The sequence below is a fragment of the Felis catus genome, chromosome F2, assembly GCF_018350175.1.
Source record: "Felis catus isolate Fca126 chromosome F2, F.catus_Fca126_mat1.0, whole genome shotgun sequence".
Lineage (NCBI taxonomy): Eukaryota > Metazoa > Chordata > Mammalia > Carnivora > Felidae > Felis > Felis catus.
This window is the reverse complement of record NC_058385.1, coordinates 80,652,906-80,677,543: the sequence shown is the minus strand read 5'-3', so window position 1 is coordinate 80,677,543 and position 24,638 is coordinate 80,652,906. Positions and strand designations below refer to the sequence as shown.

The 24,638-nt window shown below is 58.9% G+C and overlaps 1 protein-coding gene across 6 annotated transcripts in view; it reads right to left on the bottom strand.

Annotated features, from left to right (window-relative positions):
• Nucleotides 1-269: 269 nt before the first annotated feature.
• Nucleotides 270-24,638, bottom strand: part of DENND3 (DENN domain containing 3) — a 52,282-nt gene continuing 27,913 nt past the window's right edge. For 2 of the 6 annotated variants that reach the window (XM_023248691.2, XM_023248693.2), the window contains 10 exons: nucleotides 19,278-19,537; nucleotides 18,489-18,659; nucleotides 17,230-17,359; nucleotides 14,074-14,181; nucleotides 11,022-11,161; nucleotides 8,253-8,407; nucleotides 7,060-7,193; nucleotides 2,377-2,495; nucleotides 2,161-2,298; nucleotides 270-1,993 (listed from right to left, as the gene is read on the bottom strand). In XM_023248691.2, coding sequence (XP_023104459.2) covers nucleotides 1,793-1,993; nucleotides 2,161-2,298; nucleotides 2,377-2,495; nucleotides 7,060-7,193; nucleotides 8,253-8,407; nucleotides 11,022-11,161; nucleotides 14,074-14,181; nucleotides 17,230-17,359; nucleotides 18,489-18,659; nucleotides 19,278-19,537 — 1,556 coding nt within the window. In that variant the 3' untranslated portion in view covers nucleotides 270-1,792. The other 4 variants (XM_023248692.2, XM_045049533.1, XR_002739645.2 and 1 more) reach the window with 4 other exon arrangements.

Sequence of the window (24,638 nt, the reverse complement as noted above, 5' to 3'; positions counted from 1 at the left end):
CGACACCTCAGTCATCGTGGACCCTCTTCAGGTCACCGAGGAAATACCGAAGGCATAAAGCGCCCTTTCCATTTCAACAAGCCCCACTGGCCACTCTATCGCTGTCAAGTAAGATCTTGGAAATTATCACCAAGAATAAAGGAAATGAAACGCCTGCATTAGAACAACCTGATGGGCGCTCGGAATTAACAGCAAATCCAAAGGGGTCCTGTCTTATTTCACAGATCTCTCCCACCGGTTAATGTTGGATAAAGAACGAAAACAAGACCTCAGTCTTTAATAAAGGAATTTACTGTTGACAAGGTGAAAACGCCTGGTCACGTGTGGACAGACATTAAATAATTCATGTGTGTTTCTGACAGGATTTGACCGCAATCTTCCATGTGTTTGCAAAAGCAGAATTCAACCTCCCACCCTTTGTTTATGGCCGAGTCTCCCTTCTGGAAGTCGGGAGCGCGCCCCCTTTGTAAGCATAGTCATGGGGGCATGAGCCCACCTGGCTGTTCTCTGTACCACATTCCCAGAGCACCCCAAAATCTGGGTCAGTGGTCTGGACCTTGCAAAACGCTTAGGTCCTGCAGACCCAGCCCGGGGCCTGGTCAAAGCTTTCGTCTGGAGATCCTGTAGATGCTACCAGAACTTGGCCAGAGACCCTCTGAGACCTCCCAGGGTGAGTGAGGTCCAGCACAGTGTCTGATTCCAAAAACCCAGGGCAGAGTCCAGCAGGCCCCTCCGCGGCTGAGCTCGTGGCGGGTCCACGGGGGACAGGCCACAGGCCCTCACACGGTGCGTCAGGCGGGTGCCCCCTCCACAGCCCATAACCATACCAGAACCCTCCCTGCTGGACCCTGAGGGAATGAAATCTCAATGTTATAGTACAAACGTATAAAAGGTCCTTTTCTGCAAATGTGTAGTTATTTAGAGCTAATGAGATCATCTTCGGTTAAATAAAGCACCTCCTACAGACATGTCTGGTGTGCACTCCACACGCAGACAGGTGAAACGTACGTTAAGGTAAATGACAGCAACTTCACCGGAAGACGAGGTTGCGTGTGCTATTTTAGACGGAAGTTTTCGTCTGTGATCTTTGGTAGAAAAGTTTCTCTAGGTCTCTTCATTATAAGAATTTCGCCTTAAATCCAGAGCCTGCCTCAGTGAGCCCAACCCCTGTGCACACACCTTTATCGCATTCTGTCCCCTCCCTGTCCCCTCTTGGGTCACCTGCTCTGATGGGGAAAGCAAGGGCAGGCACAAATCCGGTCAACCACAAAGCGGTCATTTAAAAAACACCTCCTCTCGTGAACTTTTCTGGCAACAAGAAGCCAACCGAAGGCTGTAGGTCTCCTGTAAGCCTGATGCTTAAAACGTATTCATTGAATGAAGTAGAGAAGGCAGAACCAGAGAAATGAGGTCTGCAGGTCGTATGTGATCTGGCTAAATCCCTTCCAACCGGCTCCGGCGCTCGCTGTTGGTCATGGGTTCTGGAACCTTCTAGACAACACTGGGTAACTTCACAGAGGTTATTAGCAAGTTGATGCATCCGCCTGAGAAGCACCCCAACCCGAAACACCGTTGGCACAGTTTAATCAGGAAAGTGCGAGAGAGAAAGTGCGTTATGCGTCAGGAGGCCGAGGAGCCAAACGGGCACGTGCAGGGGACACGGCGGTGCCCCCGCCCCCAGCGGGGCCCAGACCGGCCCCCACCCCCGGCCACCTTCTCCGGGGAGCGCCGGCGAGGGGCGGAAGGCACGCGGCCCTCAGAGCACAGCCCGGCTCGGCACGTTCACCCACGTTTACTCGACTTTCCAGATGGCGATCTTCCCCTCCCCGCTGCCCGACCCGCTCAGCACGTATCTGTCCTCTGCCGAGCACAGGGTCTTTACCGCGTCCGCGTGGGCCACCAGCTCCTTTTCCACCGTCTTCCTCTGGGCGTCGATCACATAGATTTTCCCTTTGTACTTCCCCTGTGACCGGCCCGTGCCGCCTACCCAGATCTGCCAAGGAGAGACGGAGGGGGCGTCGGCCACACGCCGCCGGGCCTGGGCCGGGAGACCCCTGCGCGCCCCCAAACCCAGTCCTTCCCGGACCGGCCTCGAGGGCAGGGCAGGAGCCGGAGGCGGCGGGGCGGGGGTGCTCCGGGGAGGCGTGGCCCCGGCCGTACCTGCTTCTTCACCCTGATCATGCAGCTGACCTCGGCGCAGTCCTGCAGGTGGACCCGCTGAGGGGGCCGGGCCAGGTCCCTGAGGCTCCAGATGTAGACGCCGTCCAGCCCGGCACACGCCGCCCACAGCTGCTCCTGCTGAAACGGGAATCACAGTGTGGCTGGTGGCCGTGCCCGCTCCGCTGTGCTGCCGGAGGGCGCTGCCGGGACAGGTACCTCGGGGAGGAGCTGGAAACCCAGGAAGGAGGTGCTCGGGTCCTTAGAGTTCTCCTCCACCTTCAGTTCCTGACGAAGAGATCCACCTGTCGTCACGACCACGATGCCGCTACCTGTGCCTGCGGAGCAGAAGAGCCAGCGTGAGGGAAGGCGGGTGCCCCGGGGCCGCCGGGAAAGTCAACCGGCTGCCGCCCGGTGCCGGCTCGGGCGCTGGCACGCTGCTCCCAGGACCCCGGTGACCCGTCCGCCCCGCGGCCCCTCCTGAGGCTTTGCGAATGCGGACGTTCCGGGTCTCCTCCTGTCACTAGAAGGCGCGGCCTGCCCTCACCCTGTCGGCGCTTAGAACTACAGGGGACAGCGCCACAGGCCACTAAGTGCTTCCGTTTACGGCTCAAGGAGAAGGTCGTCTTGCAAGCCAAGCGTCTGCACGTCCCGAGAGCTGTAGGTCACCAGGCTCCGGGCAGCGGGGAACGTGGAGACACCGGCTGCGGGGCAGCCCCGGACACGGAGGGACAGAAACGCCGCGAAGCCCGTCCTTGTCTTCCGTGCTTCCTGCTCGGCCGCCCGCCCCCGGCGCTGCGGCCACCGGGCCAGCCTCGCACACACGGGGGCAGGAGGGCACAGCAGCCCGTGAGGTGGAACGTGGGAGCGGCCCCGGGCTGTGCCACTCCGGCTTCCCGTCCCCTGCGAGCGGACCACAGGACCCCCGGCACTCGGCCTCGACACAGAGGGACCCCTGCCGGCCGTGGCCACCCCAGGACTGGAAGCCCAGCTGAGTTTTCAGTCATGGAAAGTGCGAGCTGCCGTCACATCGTCTTCCTGCTTCTAGGCTCCGTTCGGTGTGGTTCTTCTGAGACCTAAGAAGCAAAGCCTCATCCACGGGGAGCCTGACGGCCAGAAACCCTTACCTACTTGGACTGAGCCGTGAGGCCCCGGGACACCTGCTGCTGGCTGGGAGCACCTGGGCTCACCCTGTGGACAGGCACTTCTGTCCCCCTCCCCAGAGCCCTCCTCAGTGCGCTGGACGTGTGGCCCCAGGAAGCGGCCCCGGCAGAACGAGCCCCAGTACGTGAAGCTGGCGTGGACAGAAGAGGCTGCCGTCACCAAGGCTCAGCGCGCCAAGGACCGTGGCTCTCGAAGGGGAGGGTGGGATTTCTATCTCACTTTTCTTTCTGAAGTTTATTTTATTTTGAGAGGGAGCAAGGGTGAGCACAAGTGGGGGCGGGGCAGAGACAGAAGGAGAGAGAGAATCCCAGTCGGGCTCTGAGCTGTCAGCATTGAGCCCTTATGGGGCTCGAACTCACAAATAGCAATCATGACCTGAGCCGATATCAAGAGCCGAATACTCCACCAACTGAGCCCCCCAGGCACCCTCTCTAGCTCACTTTTTTTACTATTTATTTTTGAGAGAGACAGAGAGAGACAGAGTGAGAGCAGGAGAGGAACAGAGAGAGAGGGAGACACGGAATCCGAAGCAGCTCCAGGCTCCGAGCTGTCAGCACAGAGCCCGATGTGGGACTCAAACCCACGAACCGCGAGATCATGACCTGAGCCGAAGTCGGACGCTCAACCGACTGAGCCACCCAGGCGCCCCTCTAGCTCACTTTTTCAACGAAGACACACACTCCAAGAGCCCGTGAGGGACCTGCCCAAAGTGATCAGCTGCCCAGAGACCAAGCCCGGATTTGAACCCGGACGTGCCTACCTGAAGGCCACAGCCTGAGCCACGGGTGCGCCAGCAACCTCAAGGTACAAACGTCCGCCTGCAGGTGTGGGACTGGGGTCTACTCCCCACCTAGGAGATGACCTGGGCACACGGCGTGGGCTGCTTCCCCTGCAGCCCCCGGGGGTAGACACGAAGGTCTCACATGGTGCTACTGGGCTAGAACATTCCGGCCCCTCAGGCTCACGATCTTCCAGGTTCTGCCTCAGTGCACACAGATGTCCCGAGTTTTCACAGACACGGACACGGGCCCGGCATGTGCACTGGTAACACGTGATGAGCGACCCAGATTTCTGCGTGTGACTCTCGTTCAGGGACAACACTTTCTAGGCACGTGCTCTCTGTTGCCTCAAGAAACTCTGCATTTGTCTTGTACTTTTCTTGTTGTTAAATAGGAAAACTGCTTACCGCGTTCAGTTAACTTGGAAGGTAAAAGGGATCCTGTCCTTACAGCAAAGCTATCTGTCCTCACGCTAATCTGTTACCTCCCTCCCTGCATTTAACAGGCACCTTTTAGCCCAAGGTCTGGTCAGCTCTGAGTCCAAAATGCATCCAGGGGTGGGTGGTGCACGCGTGCACACACACACACACACGACAGCCCGTGGAGATCAGCGAGAGCTGAGGCCTACGATCCTCGAAAGAAAAGAAACGCCAGGTTTTCCCTAAAGGTACTTCCCGGTTCTTTGTGGGACGCGGAGGAAAGGTGTTCTAGAGTATGCTGCAGTCCGCCATGGCCGAGGGCACGGCTAGGCTGCCAGTGTGGCCGGAAAGAGAGGGAATACCCCCCAACGAGGGAGCCCAAACATCTATGTAAAAATTCTTAGATCCTTGGCCTGGGAAGAGACCTACTTCAACGCTGTAGCTTATCTAGCTGGGAAGGCCCAGTGTGTGTGCCTCGGGCATTTCCCTGAGACCCTCAAAGAGCCATGCGTATAACATAAAGACTACGCCAGAACGAAGCGTTATGTACTCTAGGAACAAGGTTAAAACTGCAATATATCGACCAAAGAAAAACCTAAAAGGAAGCCTCTACACGGGCTCAAGATGACGGGCCAGTCATTTAGCGACCTTCCAGGGTAAAATAACGCTCTTTAAAGGCGGCTTTAACCCTCTTTGATGTGTCATCAGCAACACCCAGGACACAACAAAGTCCCTCTACACCCCAAGCATGAAGGCAGCCCTACAACTCAGTAGAAAAGCCGTGAACGGAAGCAGACCCACAGATGCCCTGGGACCCGGCAGAGAAGGACTTCTGCCTGCAAACAAATGTCATAACTTCCAGGAAAGTATAAAGAGGACGCATGGGCACCAAGAATGTAGAAGAGAAATACAGGTTCTTTAAAAATGTAAAATACATGAACCTCTTGGACCGAAAGGAAAAGTTGCCGGACAGGTTCGACAGCAGACAGGACAGAGGAAGCTTTAGGTCTTAACCGAACTAAAGCTGAGAAAAACATGAAGAAAGTACAGCCTGAGACAGGTGAGGTGTTATCGAATGGTCTAATGTGTATATTAGAATATACGTCTTACATTCCAATATAATTCTAGAATGAATACACACACACGTATGTATATAAACAGAATCCCAGGGGCGCCTGGGTGGCTTATCGGTTAAGCACCCGACTTTGGCTCAGGTCATAATCTCGAGGTTTGTGAGTTTGAGCCCTGCCTCAGGCTCTCTGCTGTCAGCCTGGAACCGGCTTTGCATCCTCTCTCTCTGTCTCTCAAAAATAAACATTAAAAAAAAAGTTGGGATCCCAGAAGACATGGAGAAAGAGAAGGGATAAAGGAGATACTCGAAGAGATAACGGTTCCAAGTCTCCCCCACTGAACGTAAAGAGCAAGCAAGACAGACACGAAGGCCTCCCGCCTGAACACAGCGTAGCCCAACTCCCGAAAGCAAAGAACGGCCCGCAAGCAGCCCCAGGCAGGTCGTGGCTAGGTCGTTTCGGCAGAACAGCAGCAGCGACGGTGGACTTCTCATCAGGAACAGACAGGGCTACGCAAAACTGGAAAGAGACCGCTAGAGTGCGTGGAAAAGATCGGTCTGTTTACAGCCGACTCCGGCCATGAGAAACACTAAGGGAAATGACGCCAGAGGCAAACCAGGCACGAAGCTCCCCCGAAATGGTGACCGTACAGGCCAACACCAGGGGGTGCGTAAACAAAAATGTTAACAATATTTTCCGAGCTTTATCCCGACGGCAGCATTAAAATACTGCTTTTAACAGCCAAAGGGGCGGGAGGAGGTAAATGGAACCGATCATACTCGTGTGAGCTGCGTACGTGATACGTGGAGGGGGGTCCTGGTTGCTTCGGGCCGGCTGTGACAGGTAAGCCTGCGGGTTGCAGTTCTTAGAGCAACCGCTAAAAGGTAAAGCAAAACGCAGAAAATGTGGTGCTAAAAAGAAAAACTGAATGTAAGGAGTTCTCGTTTCTCGCGTCCTTTTCGACGGAGCGACAAAGACAGAAGGGGCAGTGGGGCACGGAAAGGCGCGAAGACGACAGAAGCCTCGTGCGCAAGCCTGCTCACGGCACCGCAGGTGCGCAGACTGACGAGCCCACGTCTCTGTGGGGGCGACACGCGCGGCAGACGAGCACGCGGCTGGGAAAGGCAGGCGGCCCCACGAGGGTGGTTACGGTACCAAACGCAACACGTTTTGTGGGGACGCGGAGGGATCACAACTGGCACACACCGCGGGCGGGGACGTAAGGTGGGGCGGCAGCTTCCAAGGGGAGTCCGACGCTTTCTCCGAGGGGTAAACGTGGGGTCAACCCGAGCCCGCGCGCTGACACACAGAGACAGGGCCACAGAGGGCTCCCGGAAGCCGCAGACACGGGAGGCGGCAGGCAGCTGAAGACGCGTGAGGCAGAGCAAACCGGCCGCAGGCCGTCCTGGGGTTCCCTCCCCCCGGAGCAGGGCTCTGGGCCCCTCGTGGGGGCAGAGGCTGAGGACTTACAGCACCACAGACAGCCGTCGTGCAGGCGGATGGACGAAAGCCCGCCGCCCGGCAGCTGGAGCCTGCTGGTCACGCGCAGGGAGCTCACGTTCCAGGCCAGGACCATCCCGTCCGCGCTGCACGAATACACCTTGCTGGGGGTGTGAACACACGGGTGTAAAACACTTGACACGGAAGCCAACGAAGTTACCATTAGATAAAGGTCCACAGCGTGCACGGTGATTCTCGCCCAAGCGAACATTGCCCGTGTTGCGGGAACGATTAGCGAGGGGCTAACCGATCCCGCAGGAGAAGACGGTTTGCTGAGGAGGCCGGTCCTCGCCCGTCGGTGTTTGCTGCCGGCTCCGCAGACCCTAACGTGGCGGCTGAGTGAAATCTAGCCCCTGACGCAGGACGTGCCGTCCCGGCCCCCTCCCCTCGTGATAGCGGCTGAGGTTCCGGGCGGCACCTGCTGCTCTCTGAGCCGGGCCTGAGGACAGACGGCACCCCGAAACTAAGGGACGGCAGCGGGGGAGGGCGGCACGGAGGACGGCAGCAGACAAGCTTCAGGGCCGTGGGCCCCGGGCCCAGGTGGTGAAGCAGGTGACCGTAAATGAGGACCTACTGTGTGCCGGGCCCTGTTCTAGGCACAGGACACGCGGCAAAGAGCAGAACGCGGGTGCCTGCCTTCGGGCTGACGTTCTTAGTACGGTACAGACAGCGAATGAGTGAAGCAAAAGTGTTAGGAGTCGGACTGCACCCCCCAACCAAGGGCCACCACGAACCCCCAGGGCCTCAGAACGCAGCACTACTTGAAAACAGGGCCTCTACGGGAGTATTCAAGCGACAGTTAACAGGATGGGCCCTGATCCGCTGTGCCGGGCATCGTCATCAGGGAGATTTGGACTCGGAAAACACCGTGTGAAGACAGAGAGACGGGATGCTGTGTCCGCAAGCCAAAGACTTGGGGCAGACCGGCAGCCGCCGAGGACAGGCGAGGAAGTGGCCGCCTGAGCCCCACGCTCACCCCGGAGCTGGCCCCCAGCAGAGACCCGCGCCTCTGTACTCAGGGCCGGACACAGACGAGAACGTCACGCGACCTTGCTTAGGACAGGCGGTCGCCACGGCGACCGCGGACCCTTCCCCCTCGGGACTCCCGGCCCGCCCCGCCCGGGAGCCACGCGGCCCCTTCTCCCGGCAGGGCCCGGCCGTACCTGGGCGCCCCGCTCTGGACAGCGAAGCCCGTGACCCCGGAGCGGTGGTCCGTGAGCTGCTTGTTGCAGGACATGCTGTGGACGTTGATGATGTAGATGACGGAGTCCTCGGAGCCGACCCACACCTGGCTCTGCTCCGCCATCGCCATGCAGTTCTGACAGCGGGCGGAGAGCGCGTCACGAATACCGGCCCTCTCGTTACTCCCAGGAGCTCTGTGCTACCCACTCCCCGCAAGCCCCGAACGTCCGCCCCTGGGGGGGACCCGGGGTTCGGTTCCCGCGAGCCCCGGCCACGTTTCTGTCTGCCGATCGGTACGTAAACTTGTTATGTGTTCAAAGTGCTTCTGTCTAAAGACATCTGATTTTTGGGGCGCCCGGGTGGCTCGGTCGGTTAAGCGGCGGACCTCGGCTCAGGTCACGATCCCGCAGTCTGTGAGTTCGAGCCCCGTGTCGGGCTCTGTGCTGACAGCTCAGGGCCTGGAGCCTGTTTCAGATTCTGTGTCTCCCTCTGACCCTCCCCTGTTCATGCTCTGTCTCTCTCTGTCTCAAAAATAAATAAACGTTAAAAAAAAATTTTTTTTTAAAAAGACATCTGATTTTTTATCCGCCGCTGACTCATTAACACCGGACTCCTGGCCAAGTGCGCTGTAACTCATGCTTGAGCGCAGCTCACCTAGTGCCTGACTCTCTCACGAAGGCCCGTCACGGCCTTCTTGGGCTTAGGGACACTGGACAGCACCCCAGCTCTACACGGGGGCCATTTTAAGCAGCAAAAATCACCATTACGACACGAGAATGCAAAACCGTGGCACTAAATAGGCCGCAAAGAGGGCCCTTGTGTCCAGCAGGGGCTGAAACAAGACACAGCATCCACCGGCTTAACCTCGGCTGGGAACGCACACCAGCAGCTCCTTCCTCCCCCCGCTCCGCACATGTGCGTCTGCGGATAACCGTGAAAATACTGTATTTGTTTCAGGGTTAAAATAAACTCTAGCAAGCGGGTGAATTTGCAAACATGGAATGTGCAAATAATGAGGACTGACTAGACTAATCACAAACACAACTGCCCACGGTTTTCCGTTCTGTAGCGAGACAGGGTTCTCTGGGTTTCCGGCCTAGAAAAGTCAACAACCAATGGTAATTTATAGATGTTTTTGTGTAACTTTGTTTTTTAGGTTTTTTTAAATTTAGTTGTGAGCGAGAGAGAGAGAGACAGAGAGAGAGAGACGGTGCAAGTGGGGGAGGGGCAGAGCGAGAGGGAGACCCAGAATCCAAAGCAGGCTCCAGGCTCTGAGCTGTCAGCACAGAGCCTGATGTGGGGCTCGAACCTGTAAACCGTGAGATCACGACCTGAGCCAAAGTCAGACGCTTAACCAACTGAGCCACCCAGATGCCCCTGTATAACTTATTAAAAAAAATGCTCATTTATTTTTGAGAGGGGAAGGAGCAGAGGGTGACGGGGACAGAGGATTCGAAGTGGGCTCTGTGCTGACAGCAGAGACCAACGTGGGGCTCAAACTCATGAACCTTGAGATCGTGACCTGAGCTGAAGTCGGACGCTGAACCCACCGAGCCACCCGGGTGCCCTGTTTTTGGAGACTTGGAAATTAGAAACCGAGGACTGACACACTGGAGAGACCCACAGGTCGCACAAACACGTGAAACAGAGCTGTGCTTGTGCGAGCATCTCAACCCATCCAACCACGTCACTCAAAGGCGTTCCTGACGCCTTCCTGACTTGCAGTTTCCCGAGCCGCTTCACTTTCCACTTGAGGACGGTCTCTCCTGTGTTCATCCGTGACACGTGCAACCCTCTCCTGGCAACCGAATGCAGATTTCCAAATACAAGTAGGCTTCCGAGTAAACCTGGCATCGTGGTGGACGGGGTGAGACCAGATCTGACCCCAGGCACAGTGAGTGTGGACGGTGGTTCATTGCTCCTCCTCTTGAAGTCCGAAGAAAGAGTTTCTAAAAAACTGCTAGCTTTAATTTTACCGACAAATAGTCCCATAAATTAGAAAAGGAAGCCCGCTTACTAATTTCAGAAATAATCATTTGGAAAAAGCCCTTTCTTCTGCGGCATCTCCCTGAGAACTGGTATAATTTTAGCAAAATGTCTTTCTTTCGCGGCCCAAAGATACCTTAGGTGGCCTGCTCTGAACCGCAACGTCCAGAGGTGGGAGCACTTTCTTGAGATAATTACCCAAGTTTCTTTCTGTTCAACAGCAAAGAAAATCTCGGTGAGACGAGGACAGTGTTTTCACGTATGTAACTGGGAGAACTTACTGCTTTACTTGTTACCTGGCCTGACTGGGGACAGCAGAGATGGCCTCACAAGGCGGCCTTTCGATTTGATTGTAACTAGGATTTTCAGTTATTCTATTCCTTAAAAAGTCTTTGAAATGCACATAACTAAGAATCACAATGACAAAATTAAACTTAGAATAAAAACGGGGGTTCTCGGGACGCTCAGTTGGTTGCGTGTCTGACTCGATTTCGGCTCAGGTCATGATCCCAGGGTCGTGGGATCGAGCCCCGCACTGGGCTCTGCTGAAGATCCTCTTTCTCTCTCCCTCCCTCTGCCCCATCCCCCACTCACACATGCGTTGTCTCTCTCTCAAAAAAACCTAAAGACCTGCTATTGACAATACGGAGTGATGCTGTGGGATACCCTGTCCCACTGCCGGGCCCAGGTGGACTTCTCCGTCTTTGCAGAATCGCAGCTTCGTCTGGAAAAGTGCCGCCCTGCACGGCGCCCTGCTTACTCACCAGCTTAGAAGTGCCCACTCGGAAGCAGTGCTGGTGAATCGTCCAGGAGGAAGCGTCAAACACGATCACTTTGCCCTCACTTAGAGCACACCATAATTTGGGGTGAGCGTCTTCAACTTTTTCTGCCGGGTCTAGATGCCCTGAAGAAGTAAACAACCCAAAGACATTTTCAAAGGGAAACCCTTGGATGCACGTGCACGTGACCGGTGCCATCACTCGGGCACCGGCGCTGCCCGAGTACCTGCCGAGGGCCAGGCCCACGCCGGGTGCCCCGGACAGGAAGAGAGCATGAGCTTTGGAGCCTGAAGTCTCGGGAGGGAGCCGGCTCCGCCCGGAGAGCCGCAGTCAGCAGGGCCGGGGCGGGGCCGTCACTGAAGAAGGGGGTCCCGGGCAGGGGGCAGAGGAGCAGCAGGGGTGTGCCAGGCACGGAAAGCGGGAAGGGGGTGCGGCGTGGAGAGCCGGGACAGGAGCCGCTGCCTCCGGCCCCACATCCTCACCGGCACCCGGTGGGGCGGGCCCTCCGATGGCCGTTCCGAGGGCATGAAGCTTTTGGGTTTTTGACTGTCACGTCTTTGCATTTCCCTAAATGCTCATGAGGCTGCGGCCTTTAAGCGGCCACGTGGAGACTGTCCTCCGTGGTGAGGTATTTACCTCTCTCGCCCGTGTTGTAAAGATGTTTGAGAGCGAGGGAGTGAGCAGGCATGCGTGTACGTAAGCGGGGGAGGGGCAGAGAGCGAACAGAGCGAGAATCCCAAGCAGGCTTCTTGCTGTCAGAGCAGAGCCTGACGTGGGGCTCGATCCCACGACCCTGGGATCATGACCTGAGCTGAAGTCAAGCATCGGACGCGCAACCAATGGAGCCCCCCCACCCCCCCCCACCCCCGGCGCCCTAGGTCTCTTGCCCGTCTCTGAGCTGGGTTGTGCTCCTCTCCCGGATGGGCAGACACTCTGTGCCCGCCCTTGACCCGAGCCCTTGCCAGCGCCCCTCCCACTCTGCGACCACCTGGTTTGCTCCCTCCAAAGTGTCTGTTTACAATTCCATCATCTCAATAGCGAACTCCACCAGTCTCTTCCTTCACGGCTCTGGTGGACGTATGGTCTCCTTCTCTACCCCAAGGTCACGAACACGCCCTCCTCTGTTCTCTGCTAGAAGCTGGGTGCCGTCTTCATTTACGTTCGTCAGTGGCTTTTGCGCGTAGGTTTCCATCCACCTGGAACCGACTGTGTGATCTGTCGTGCGGTCAAGCTTCGTGTTTTCCATGTGATACGCGACATCCCTGACGTCACATATGGTAAAGACAGTCCTTCCCTCAAACCCCTGCTCTGTCGTAGCACCTCTGTCACACGTCAAGGAGACACGAATGTGTCACTCTTCCTGGGGTATTCGTTCCACTGGCCCCCTTGGGGAGGTACCACCCTACACTGTTCAGTCTCACCAGGGACCGGGATGCTTCGAGGCCGGAGGGCTGGCTCCTTAGCGCTTGGGTAACCAGAGGGGTCCGGAGCCACCGCCAAAGGGCTTACCAGTAGTCCCCTTCTCGACGGGTCCTGACCAGTTTTGTCCCTCCGGCCCCTCGGCACCGGCCACGGCTCTGCTCACTTCCTCGCTTCTGAGATGCCGCTTACAGAACTGGCAGTCGCTCCACAGGAAGAAGGGGCTCCACCATTCTCCGTGGTCGTTTTGTGCTTTGGCCCTTCTAGATGTTCTGGGAGGGACGGCTGGTCTGAACCAGCTAGCCCATCGTGACAGGAAGCCCACAGTCCAGTCGGTTCTGATTTACAGGAAACCGACTTAACTCTAAAAATACTCATTTATCCAGACACCACAATAAAAACTGTCTCGGGCGCCTGGGTGGCTCAGTCGGCTGAGCGTCTGACTCTGGCTCTGGTCATGATCTCACGGTTCGTGGGTCCTGCATCGGGCTCTGTGCCGACAGCTCAGAGCCTGGAGCCTGGTTCAGATGCTGTGTCTCCCTCTCTCTCAAAAGTAAAGGAACATTTAAAAAAAAAACAAAAAACCCATCCCACTGGTCTGCAGTGTTACAGCCAACACGGAGCCTCGACCGGATGAACCTGGTAAGTCTCCAGGGCCCCGAGGTCCAACCGCGCTCTGTCCTCCGCGCTCAGTGTGTCCCCTTGCTGGGTCTTCAGGACAACCGGTGACGAGATAAACTGTCCTCTCGTGCTGGGAAACTGCTTTGCCGCCGAGCTGCCATCTGCCCTCGGGAACCAGGTGGGCTGGGAGACAGCTGTGGAGCCATAACCGCAAAGGGCGAAGGGGACAGGAGGGCACATCCGTGATGCTCCCTGTCGCTCAGCTCACGCCACGACGAGCTGAAGCAAAGCGCCAGACCACAGGTTCTTTTCTGCCCAGAACGAAGTCCTTTGCTCTCCAACACGTTGCGCCCTCAGAGCGGCCCGCCCCACAGCGCTTTCCAAGTCAGACTTAAGCCAGAGCATCTTCGACGGTTTTGCGCCTGTGACACGACGGCGGTCTGTGTTCAGGCGGAGGCCCCTCGCGGCACTGATTCCCGTCCGTCCTCCGTTGCGCCTCGGCCGGGAGGTCTGCCGGACGCGGGGCCACAGCCTCGCCACATGAAGGGCACCGTGTTGTCAGGCATTCGGACGGGCAAGGGAAACGCGCCTGCAATCTCTAACGCGAGACCCTGGGCGCAGTCCTTCATCACAGTGGAAGCAGGCCCAGGTTAAACGCCCCGGAAGAAAGGACGTGAGTGGAGGCGCTTTCTAAACTGCAAAGTGCTGCGCCACGTGAGGCATGGCTAGGTGGGAGCGGCGTCTCCACGGGGCGCTCGCCCCGGTGGGGTCGCCGTGGCTCCCTGGGGCCTGGCCTTCCCGAAGCGGAGGGCACAAGCAGCCGCCTGGCTTCGCCTCGTCGCCCAGGGCCTCACCCGAACAGCGAGACAGACCCCCGCCTGGTCCCCGCTCGCCCTGTCGCGTCCCGTCCCCCCACTTCAGGGCTGACCCCAAACGCAAACCAAGCTCCCCAAAGTGGCGGACACAGAGCAGCCCCGAGCGAGGGCAGGCCTCCTACCGGGCGTGTAGAGCAAGACGTCCACGGCGTGCGGCAGGGTCTCTCCCGCCGAAGGGTTTATCTTGTGCTTGAGGGTCTCCGAGGTCGTCTTGGGGACCGCCGCGGGCACTGAAACGCAAGCGCTCGGTTAGTGTCGCGACTCGGTGAGACCGCTGTCGTCCCACTGCCCAGACCCTCGGCGGTCTCTGGATGTCGGTTTTGGGGGAGGGCGTCGTAGGCGGGGAAACGGGCACTAGAGCCTCCGCCTCCGGGCGGCCCCTCGCTCTCGCGCTCGCCTGTGTGCCCGCCAGGGGCGGGACGGTGACACAGCTCCCCTCCCAGCCAGGAGGCCACGCGATCTGGCCTCTGCCCACCCTCAGCCACCACGAGTCACCCAGCAGAGACCAGACCGAAAACATGGCTCGGCGACTGAACGTTCCCAAGACAAAACCAAGCGGCCTCTGGGCCTGGGCGCCGTGGACATCTCGGGCCGCAGCCGCGGCTGCCGTGGGGACCGGCCCGCACACCGCGGGCTCTCCGGCAGCATCGCCGGCCTCACCGGGAGATGCCGGTAGTGCCCCCTCCCAGGGGTGGGGTGCAGGGCGTCGTGACGTCTAATTCCTAGACCCTCCGTCGTGAGGGGACCGCAGGCTCTTAACTGGAGCCCGGGATGGCTGCCTGCGCCTCATCGAGCTTTGCACAAGGGACCCTGAGCCCGGACAACCCGGTCACGGGGGACGGGCTGGTGCCGAGCGAGCTGGCACGTGCTGGGTGCCCCCGTGGCGACGGCGTGCCACCGTCTGTAAAGGAGTCAGAGGCTTTTGCGGAAACTCTTGACGAAGACTCGGCATGAGGCTGGAGTGACATAAACACCTGAAGCGTAGGGTTCGATTCTGTTCCCAATGAAAAACCGCGACGAGCGACCACATCTGCTTCCAGTCACTCCTGCGGCTCTTGTGGGGACCAGAGCACCCCGACTGCTCCCGGGAAAGGGGGTCCGGGTCACTGAGGGGGTGGGGGCCGGGACACGAGGGGAGGGGGAGAGGGAGGAGGGGGGTTCTGGGACACAGGAGGGGAGGGAGGGGAGGAGTTTCTGGGACATGACGGGGGGTTCCGGGGACACAGGGGAGTTGTTTCCGGGACATGGGAGGATTGGGGAGAAGGGGGGACTTTCGGGGACAAGCAGGGGAGGAGAGGGGGGTTTCCGGGACACAGGAGGGGGGAGGAGGGGGGAATTTCCGGACACGGTGGGGAGAGGGGGATGTCCTGGGACACGGGGCGGGGGTTGGGTTGTTTCCGGGATGGAGGAGGGGGAAAGCAGGGTGGGGGGTGGGGGTTCTGGGACATGGAGATTGGTTTCTGGAACCAGGAAGCATCAGAGATCTCACAGTGATGGACATGGCAGAATAAAAGGTGCCAAAGTGAGATTTGTTTTTCCCGGTTTTGCAACATTTAAAAAGCAGTGTCGGGACGCCCGGGTGGCTCAGTCGGTTCAGTGTCGGACTCTCGATTTCAGCTCAGGCCGCAATCTCACAGTTCTGAGACTGAGCCCCACGTCAGGCTCTGTGCTGACAGCGTGGAGCCTGCTTGGGACCCTCTCTCCCCCTCTTTCCACCCCTCCTCTGCTCAGGTTCTGCCTCTCTCTCTCATGATAAACAAATTTTTAAAAAACGAAGAAGAAATCCGGAGTCTCCAGCTTGTACCCAGGGGATGGGACCACACATGCAAACAAAATCTGTAGGTGAATGTTCATGACGGCAGCATTTGTAAGAGCCCGATGGTCAGAAAACCCAGTCAGCTTGATCACAAATGAACACAGCGGTCCATCCACACAGTGGAATATTATTCAGCCACAAAAGGGAGGGAAATACTGGCACCCGCTACGTGGATCCCTCTGAAGACGCTGCGGTAAATGAGAGAAGCCACTCGGGAAAGGACACGTGTACGTGACGTGCCCGGGACAGGCGAATCCAGACAGAAGCACGTCAGTGGTGGCCCAGGGGCTGGTGGCTGCTAAATGTTACGGGGCTTCCTTTTGGGGTGCCGAAGATGTTCTAAAATTCACTGTGCCGGAGCTGGACCGTGAATACCGTGAAACCAGAGACGTGCGCTTCAAGTGAGTGAGGTACATAAGGTGCAGGGGCGCCTGGGGGGCTCAGCTGGTCGAGTGTCTGACTTTGGCTCCGGTCACGATCTCACGGCTCGTGAGTTCGAGCCTCGCGTTGGGCTCTGTGCTGACGGCACGGAACCTGCTCGGGATTCTCTCTCCCTCTCTGTCTGCCTCTCCCCTGCTCACTCTCTGTCTCTCTCATCGTAAACTTAAAAACAAAAACAAAAACTGCACACAAACGGGACTAGAGATCATTTAAAAACATCCCTACTTTGTTCATCTGTTTTCATGAATTCTATGCTGTGGCTGACTTGGCCCGCGGCAACTATGCATGTAGTAAAGTGGTCAATTACAGTCTCTCCTTTATACGAATCACGAGACCGTTCTAGGTCATTTAAAAGTTGAAACGAAACAGAAGTAACTCAAACGACAGTTATTCTTACCCACCAGCTGTTTCCTAGACTTGAAAAATCTACTCCCCACCCGTGACCCCCCAAAAACAGTCCACCACCACACCCTGAATGGCTTCCAGAAAGTGAGAGCCAGATTCACACCTACATACAGGTGATCAGAGACTTCCTACCTGGAGAAACTCACCAAATCAGGGGGACTTGGGGGAGCAGATCTGTACTCCTAGGGGCCTCCGGGCACCGGTCAGCAAAAGGGACCACGCGCTGGGGTGCCTACGGCTCCCCGGGGGCGTGTCCCCGACCACAGAGGATTCCGCCAGCCCCAGGAGCCACTCGAGGGCCTCCTGCTCCGCTCCACCCCACTCACCCGGCCGGTGCAACTAAGAACCGTGGCAATCCCCACCCGGTCTCCAGTGGAACCCCGCTCAGGGAGCAAACTGGGAAGCGCCTCCGTGGGTCCCGCTAGGCAAGGAGCTCCCGGGTGAGCTGTTAAGCGACAGCGGGAAAGCAGGAGAATGTGTGATGCTCAGAAGTAAACCACAAGTTGCATGAGAGGACAGGGTGAGAAATTAGGGATCGGCCCTAATGTCAAGCAGGTAAGACTACTCAAGGCACGTTCAGGACCCCAGGACCCCGCCGGACGCGCGCTGGTCTTACTCTCGTTCCTCATCTTATCGAAGTAAGATAACTTGGAGGCAGCGTAAATGGCACCAGGCGACTGCAGCGTGCCAACAACGGCGTCCATCAGCAAGACGTGGGTCAGCGCCTGCTGGATGTACTGAGGGTCCTGCAGAGAAACACGCTCACGTCAACGGTCACGGAAATCACTGACTTTGCGACGTGACGCAAGACGACACTTCTGAAGACGCGTTGCTGTTTCAAGGCGACGGGAACAGTTCGGATTCGGGTCTGATGTCACACCCCTTTCTGCCTCTCGGGTGCGACAGACACTGCCCGTTTACCCCGGGGGCCGGCAATCGCCTGCCGCGAAGGGCCCGGCCGCTGTGGGCCTTCCAGCCTCCGTCACAACCACTTGGCTCGGTGCTGCATCTGGAAAGCAGCCACGGGCTGTCGGAAACGAGCGGGTGTGGACGCACGCCCGTGAACCCTCCTCGCAGGGACAGCCATGGCCACGGGCTCCAGTGTGTACTGGCCTGTGCCAAATAGACCGGTGGGCATAAAATCAGACGGCTGGTCCGAAAGTCAGAGCGTTACAACCTCGGAACGGACCCGGCCCTCCTTCCTGCCGCAGACGGAAAGACTCCCTCCGCGTTCACGGTCTCGGCCCCCCACCCCGCGTGCCTGGGAGCTTCTCTCACAGAGGGCAGCGCCCCCCTCATGGACGGTCTGCTCTAGGGGGGGCGCCCGCAGTCCCCGTGACGATCGTGGGCTGTGCCGCCCCCTGCGGCCCCTCCACTGCCCCGTTCGTCTCTGCCCGCTGCGTTGTGGTTCTCCTGTCCTTTCCTGCCATCTACACAGCACAGACCTCTTGTCCCCGTGTGTCCTCCGTCTGTGCCTCTGTCTGTGCTGTGCTTCGTGACCCTGAAGTCCTACCTCGGTGTGAGCAAAGCTACCAATCTGGCCCAAAGTAAGTGAAAACACAAAACTCCCTGGGCTGTAAAGCTAAGTCTGCGGGGGTTGGGGAGGGGGGTGGGGGGGTTCCACGTGCCCCCTGCCAAGACCCTAGTCCTGAGAAGTGGCCGGGGTGGGGGGGGGTCGTCAGGAGCAAGGCGGGCCCGGAAGACCCGACTCGGACCTACGTCTAGCCCCGGCCCCTCCACGGCGGCCCCTCCACACTGGCCAGTCGCCGGGTCACACGAACCACAGCATCCGACCCAACCGGTGCTCCCGGGACCGCGCCTGAGCCCCTGGGCCTTAACGCGGCCGTGCGCGGAGCAGGCAGCCCATCCCCGGACCTTGTGGTCATCGGCCAGCTTCTTCCCAGCCCACATCTCCTTCACCATCAAGTGCCACACGTCACACTCCGTCTTAAGATTAGCTTCAAAGACTTCTTTCTTGGATGCCGTCTTAATCTTCAAAGTGGGTATTCGCAGAAGCAGAAAGGCTACTGTGGTACTTCTGACTTCCTAAGGAGGCAGAAAAAAGAAGAGGCTGGTCAGTGAGATGTCCCCTCCCAGGAAGGCTGGGGTCAAGGAGGGGAGCCGGCGGAGCGGACATTACAGAGCAGCGGCCGGAAGGTCCTGCTGTCCTGTCCCTGCGCTCAGGGCCGAGGGCACCTGCCGGCTGAAGGTCGGCCTGGGGGCGGGGAGGGGGGGAGAGCTGGGACAGGGCAGGAGCGGAGCGGGGAGGTCCTGAGGTGACCGGAGGCTGGCGTCTGAGAGCTCGCGAGCCACAGGCGTGACCTGTCAGCACATTACACGTGCACACGAAGGGACTCGTCGGCAGGTTCACACGTGGTCCGTTCTGCCTTCTTACGAGCTTCTCATTCCCTGCCATTCCGGGAGGCAGGTGGCGGCTGGAGGACAGACAGAGGCGGGGCCCACGGCCAGCACCCACCACGGCTGCCTCTCCTGGCGCGGGACGGTTCGGGAGCGGGATCAACACGTGTCACGAGCCTCTCGAAAATACACGTGAGACGTCAGATGAGCGCCACTGAGCGTCCCCCGTTGGGGAGGCGACCACCTTTACGACCGAGGAGCTCTCACAGCTAGCAAACAGCAGGGGCTGGCGGGCCGCGCTCTCACCTCTATGTCCCTGAAGGTGGAGATCTCCACGTAGCCCGGCCTTCCTTCGGTTAGGAGGAACAGGCGCTTCTGGGTCATGGCGATCTTGCCCACGCCGCGATTTGTCTTGACCGAGCTCGACAGCTTATAGACACACTCGTTCTTATCCAGGTGTTCCATCACCGACGAAGGCAGACTGACCTCCTGGGCCTCCGCCTCGGCCTCCTTCCAGCAGTTGTAGAAATCTTTGAATGTTTCTGGGTCAATCTGTTTCTGGTGTCCTTTGGTAAAGAAAAGAGATCTCAGGGCCACTCCACGAAGGCGAGTGCGGCCAGGACTTTGACTTCCCCTTAAGAAGCCGTGCACTACCCACACCGGGCAGCAGGTGGCGCCAGCACGCAGGTCTCCGAGCCCCAGCGCCCTTGCTAAGGCGGCCCATCGCCCTCTCCAGCCCCCCAGCCCAGGGATGGGGCCTGCCAGGTGGTCACAGCAACTCTCGGGACGCCCTTCTTCGGGTGGCAAAGCCCTGGGTCACCACTAGAACTGGCGGCAGCTATCCCGGGGCCTGCGGGGAGCCGGTCCTCAGACGAAACGAGCACAAAGAGACCGGGTCCCTGGTGATGCGCCCAAACCACAGGATCGAGCCTGGCCTGAAGCCAGCCCCATCTCAGTCACGTGAACAAATACATTTGATGATTCGTAACCAAGATGAACTCAAGTGACCTAGTAACCTTTCTAAACGTCCACCGTTCGCGGGCTCCGGAGGCAGAGAGAGACCAGAGTCTGGAGCCCAGCTCCAGGGGCTGGTGCTGTGACTCTAAGCTGTCAAAGGAGGGTGCGTGCTTCTCTGCAGGGTGGAAATGGGGCCCCCCACCCCCACTCCACCCCGGCTGCTAAGAGGCCGGGTCCGTTCTCATCCTGAGGTGTTCCTGGGGCTGTTCCTGCCCCGCTGGGTTCGGCCCCGTCGCCGCATCCTGGACCTGCACGTTCCCCTCTGCCCTCGCGCCCTGCAGAGGTACGAGCTGCCACTGGCCCTGCCTCCAGAGCTGCCCCCGGCCTCGCGGCCTGCTTCCCTGGGTGCCCAGCACGCCCTACGGCGCGAGGAGCAGCTCCGTGTCTCTTGTTCAAACACTCCGGCGTTCCTCGCCTACGCCAGGCCCCAAGCTCCTCCGGGCTTGGGCCCCTCCTCCCCTTCCCGCCCCCACGTTCCAGTCATACCCGCCTATTTCCCCAAACGGGCCCTGTCTGCACACACTGCTCCAGGGTGCTCGGAACAGAAAACTCCTACGCGTGCTTCAAGACCCGGCTGAAACGTCTCACGCGCTCCCGTCCCCGAGAAGGCAGTCATTTGGCCGGGCAGCTGCCGGGCCGCACGCCCATCCCCCCACGGCAGGGCCGCACTTAACGGCACTTGCCGTGTCCCACCTCCCGTTTTATCCTTCCGGCCACCTCGGGAGGCAGGCACTGGTCTCAGGCCGTTCACAAATCGGGAAACTGAGGCATGGGAGGAGAGCCCTCGCTGGCAGACCCGTGGCCAGGCCGACGCCACCCGGCCTTGTGTGTTGGCCGCCGTGCCTCCTGCCGATGCCCCACTCGGGAGCAAAGGGAACGTGTCCTCCCTGGCCAGCCCCGCCGGGGGCCCAATCTGAAGTGGACAAAATACGTGGGCAAGCGCGAGAGCCCCCGCACAACCACGTCCCTCTCCGGCTCCGTAACAGCGTCAGGGTGACGGTCCCCGGGGAATCTGAGATCACGGTGGACGGGGCGGGGGAGGGGCGGTCCAGGCCCCGGCACACAGTGGGAACTGCTGACGTCACCGGAACCGAGACCCGGAACGTCAGACCCTCACACCTCCGCGAGGTGCGGGCGCCGGAATATTCAGGAGACCAATGCCGCCGGGAGGCAGGGCTCTGCCCGGGCTGACTGTTCTTCCCTTTGCTCATCGCTATCTTCCGATCGGCCCACGAGGGTCGGTACCACTCACGTATGTGTTCAAAATCTTATAGCCACTGGATCCAGACAAGAAGACAGCAGGGATCTGTACGTGCTCGTGTAATTTTCAAAAAAGACATCACTGAAGCAAACGAACCACAAGGTACCCACGTGTCCCCAGGCGGCCGGGGGCTGGAGGTCTCTGCCCGGGCCGTGGCTGCCGACCGCGCAAAACTGCCCACGGTCCTGCTTCCGCTGCAGGCTCAGTGCGGCCGCCTCTGGGACACATGGGTCTACACTGCCGCTGCTTCTGAGCACCGTCATCAGACGCATTTGCTGTTCTCACTGCACGTCAGAAAACGTTGAGTGCAAGCAGCTGAGCAAGGAACCAGTACTTTACGAAAGACTCCCGAAGCTCGGGAGCCTGGGGCCAAGGGCCCTCTTCCTTCCATCACTCAGGACACATCCTCCTGCTGTCCAGGCCCCAGCCGAGTCGCTGGGCCACACGGCGCAAAGTGCGCGTCACCAGAACCCAGAACGGCTTCCTCTCGCGGACAGACGCGGCACCAGGGCTCCACGACAGACTCCGGAACCCCGACCGCCGGAGGGCGGAGAGCCCGGGCGGCTCCAACTGGCCTTGGACACCACGCCCTCCGGGGCCGTGGCACCACTGGACGCTCACACCCTGGCTGCCGCGCACATCTGTGAACTCCACGCACACCCACCGTGCACACCCCGGCCGCCACGAGCTCCCGTGGCTACTGCACACGCCCACGCAACAGATCACGCGTTCTCTCTCTCTCCCCAGTTCCACACAGAAGTGCCTACTGCTCACTCCTGTGCCCTCACCCACACGCATCTCCCGGTGGAGGCGGTCGCCGGAGCCCAAGCTCCCGCACAGCCGAGCTGAAGGCGGCACACATCAGCCTCCCTGCCCCGGGCCCCTCAGGAGAAGCTGCTGCGGTGTGGAAGTTACTGGTCTTGCAGTCTTCCACCACACTGGAAACGTCTACTAAAGTCAAACGATAAAATAGTGACAATAACCTAAATAAAGTCTCAGATGTATCGTTACACTGCACGAGTTCATTCCAAGACAGCAACATCCAGCTCGGACTTAATAAAGTTTTCTTTTTTTTTTTTAATGTTTATTTAGTTATTTATTTATTTATTTATTTATTTATTTATTTTAATTTTTTTTTCAACTTTTTTTTTAATTATTTTTGGGACAGAGAGAGACAGAGCATGAATGGGGGAGGGGCAGAGAGAGAGGGAGACACAGAATCGGAAACAGGCTCCAGGCTCTGAGCCATCAGCCCAGAGCCCGACGCGGGGCTCGAACTCACGGACCGCGAGATCGTGACCTGGCTGAAGCCGGACGCTTAACCGACTGCGCCACCCAGGCGCTCCTATTTATTTATTTTTTAACGTTTATTTATTTTTGAGACAGAGAGAGACAGAGCATGAACGGGAGAGGGACAGAGAGAGAGAGGGAGACACAGAATTGGAAGCAGGCTCCAGGCTCTGAGCCATCAGCCCAGAGCCTGACACGGGGCTCGAACTCATGGACCGCGAGATCGTGACCTGGCTGAAGTTGGACGCTTAACCGACTGAGCCACCCATGCGCCCCTAACGTTTATTTATTTTTGACAGAGAGAGAGAGAGACAGAGCATGAGCGGGGGAGGGGCAGAGAGAGAAGGAGACACAGAATCCGAAGCAGGCTCCAGGCTCCGAGCTGTCAGCACAGAGCCCGACACGGGGCTCGAACTCACAGACTGCCAGATCATGACCTGAGCCGAAGTCAGATGCTCAACCGACTGAGCCACCCAGGTGCCCCAATAAGCTTTTCTTTTTTTTTTTTTTTTTTTAATTTTTTTTTTCAACGTTTATTTATTTTTGGGACAGAGAGAGACAGAGCATGAATGGGGGAGGGGCAGAGAGAGAGGGAGACACAGAATCGGAAACAGACTCCAGGCTCTGAGCCATCAGCCCAGAGCCCGACGCGGGGCTCGAACTCACGGACCGCGAGATCGTGACCTGGCTGAAGCCGGACGCTTAACCGACTGCGCCACCCAGGCGCCCCTATTTATTTATTTTTTAACGTTTATTTATTTTTGAGACAGACAGAGACAGAGCATGAACGGGAGAGGGACAGAGAGAGAGGGAGACACAGAATCGGAAACAGGCTCCAGGCTCTGAGCCATCAGCCCAGAGCCTGACACGGGGCTCGAACTCCCAGACCGCGAGATCGTGACCTGGCTGAAGTCGGACGCTTAACCGACTGCGCCACCCAGGCGCCCCCCCAATAAGCTTTTCTAACGCATGGGTCGTTAAGCAAAAACACACGCTTGGTGCTGCCCCACAGTCCCTCACACATCCCAGAACCAGGACGGTTAAATGGGCTGTTTTGCCACGTGAATAAAACCAAGGTGACAACAGGGCCACCGACACCCTCCATCGGCGTGGCCCACGTCTGCTGATGCCCCTCCAGCCGTCCTCCATATCCCTGCAGCATAAGTCTGGGAACACTGGACACTGTCCACGCGTCCAGCCACAAAACCATGCTTCCCAGGCGGCTACTCGCAGGGACACGCTGCTGGCCAGAGGCGGTGACAGCTGGGGAGATGGACCCTCTTCCTCCCGCCAGGAGAACAGTGCTGCCCAGGCCATCGCTGTCACGTGCCGTGAAGCAACAAGGCCACGTGCAGGTGCTGCACGGTGACGTCGAGGAGCTGCCGGGCGCTCTGGACGCCTCGCTCCCCGAGAGAAAGAGCCCCCAGTGGCCGCGCGCCCCTGTGTTCAGGCCTGGCAGCTGACCGGGCTGGCCCTGGCATTCTCGTGAAGGCCCCACAAAGGGAAGGGGCAGGGTGTCCCTGGGGAGGCGCTGAGTCACGGGGGCCCCCGAGCACTGCTGCCCAGGGCTCTCCGCGAGGACCTGTCTCCCCCGGTCACGGCTCACGGCCCCCCACCCCTGGCGCGGTCACTCCGCAGGTGTCTCCCGTGTGCCCAGCGAGATGGCTCTAACGTGCCTGCCCGCGGAGGCCCCCCCACGAGACTAGGAGAAGAAGCTGCCGGGCCTGTGTGGGGGGCGGGGGCCCGAGGTGCTCCCACACCGTGAGGGAACAAGGAGCGCCTGGTACGGAAACAGACATGGAGAAAGAAGGCACCGGGATGGCTCCCTAGCGAACGCTCCTCCAGCCGGCAGAACATCTGAGTCTGACCCCGGTGCTGCCCGGGAGGTGGGCGGTGGGGGTCTCGGGGGGTGCGGCCCGGGCTTCTCCACACACCCTGGGGAGACCCGTCCACAGCCACATCAGGAACCAGGCACGGTGACGCTCACCATGTCCGTATTTGGAAAAGTAAAACGACTGGACGCCGCCCGACGGCCAGACAGACAAGGGCCCCGCGCTCTATTCCTGCGACACGGCCGCCGGGCGCTCAAGTAACACGCG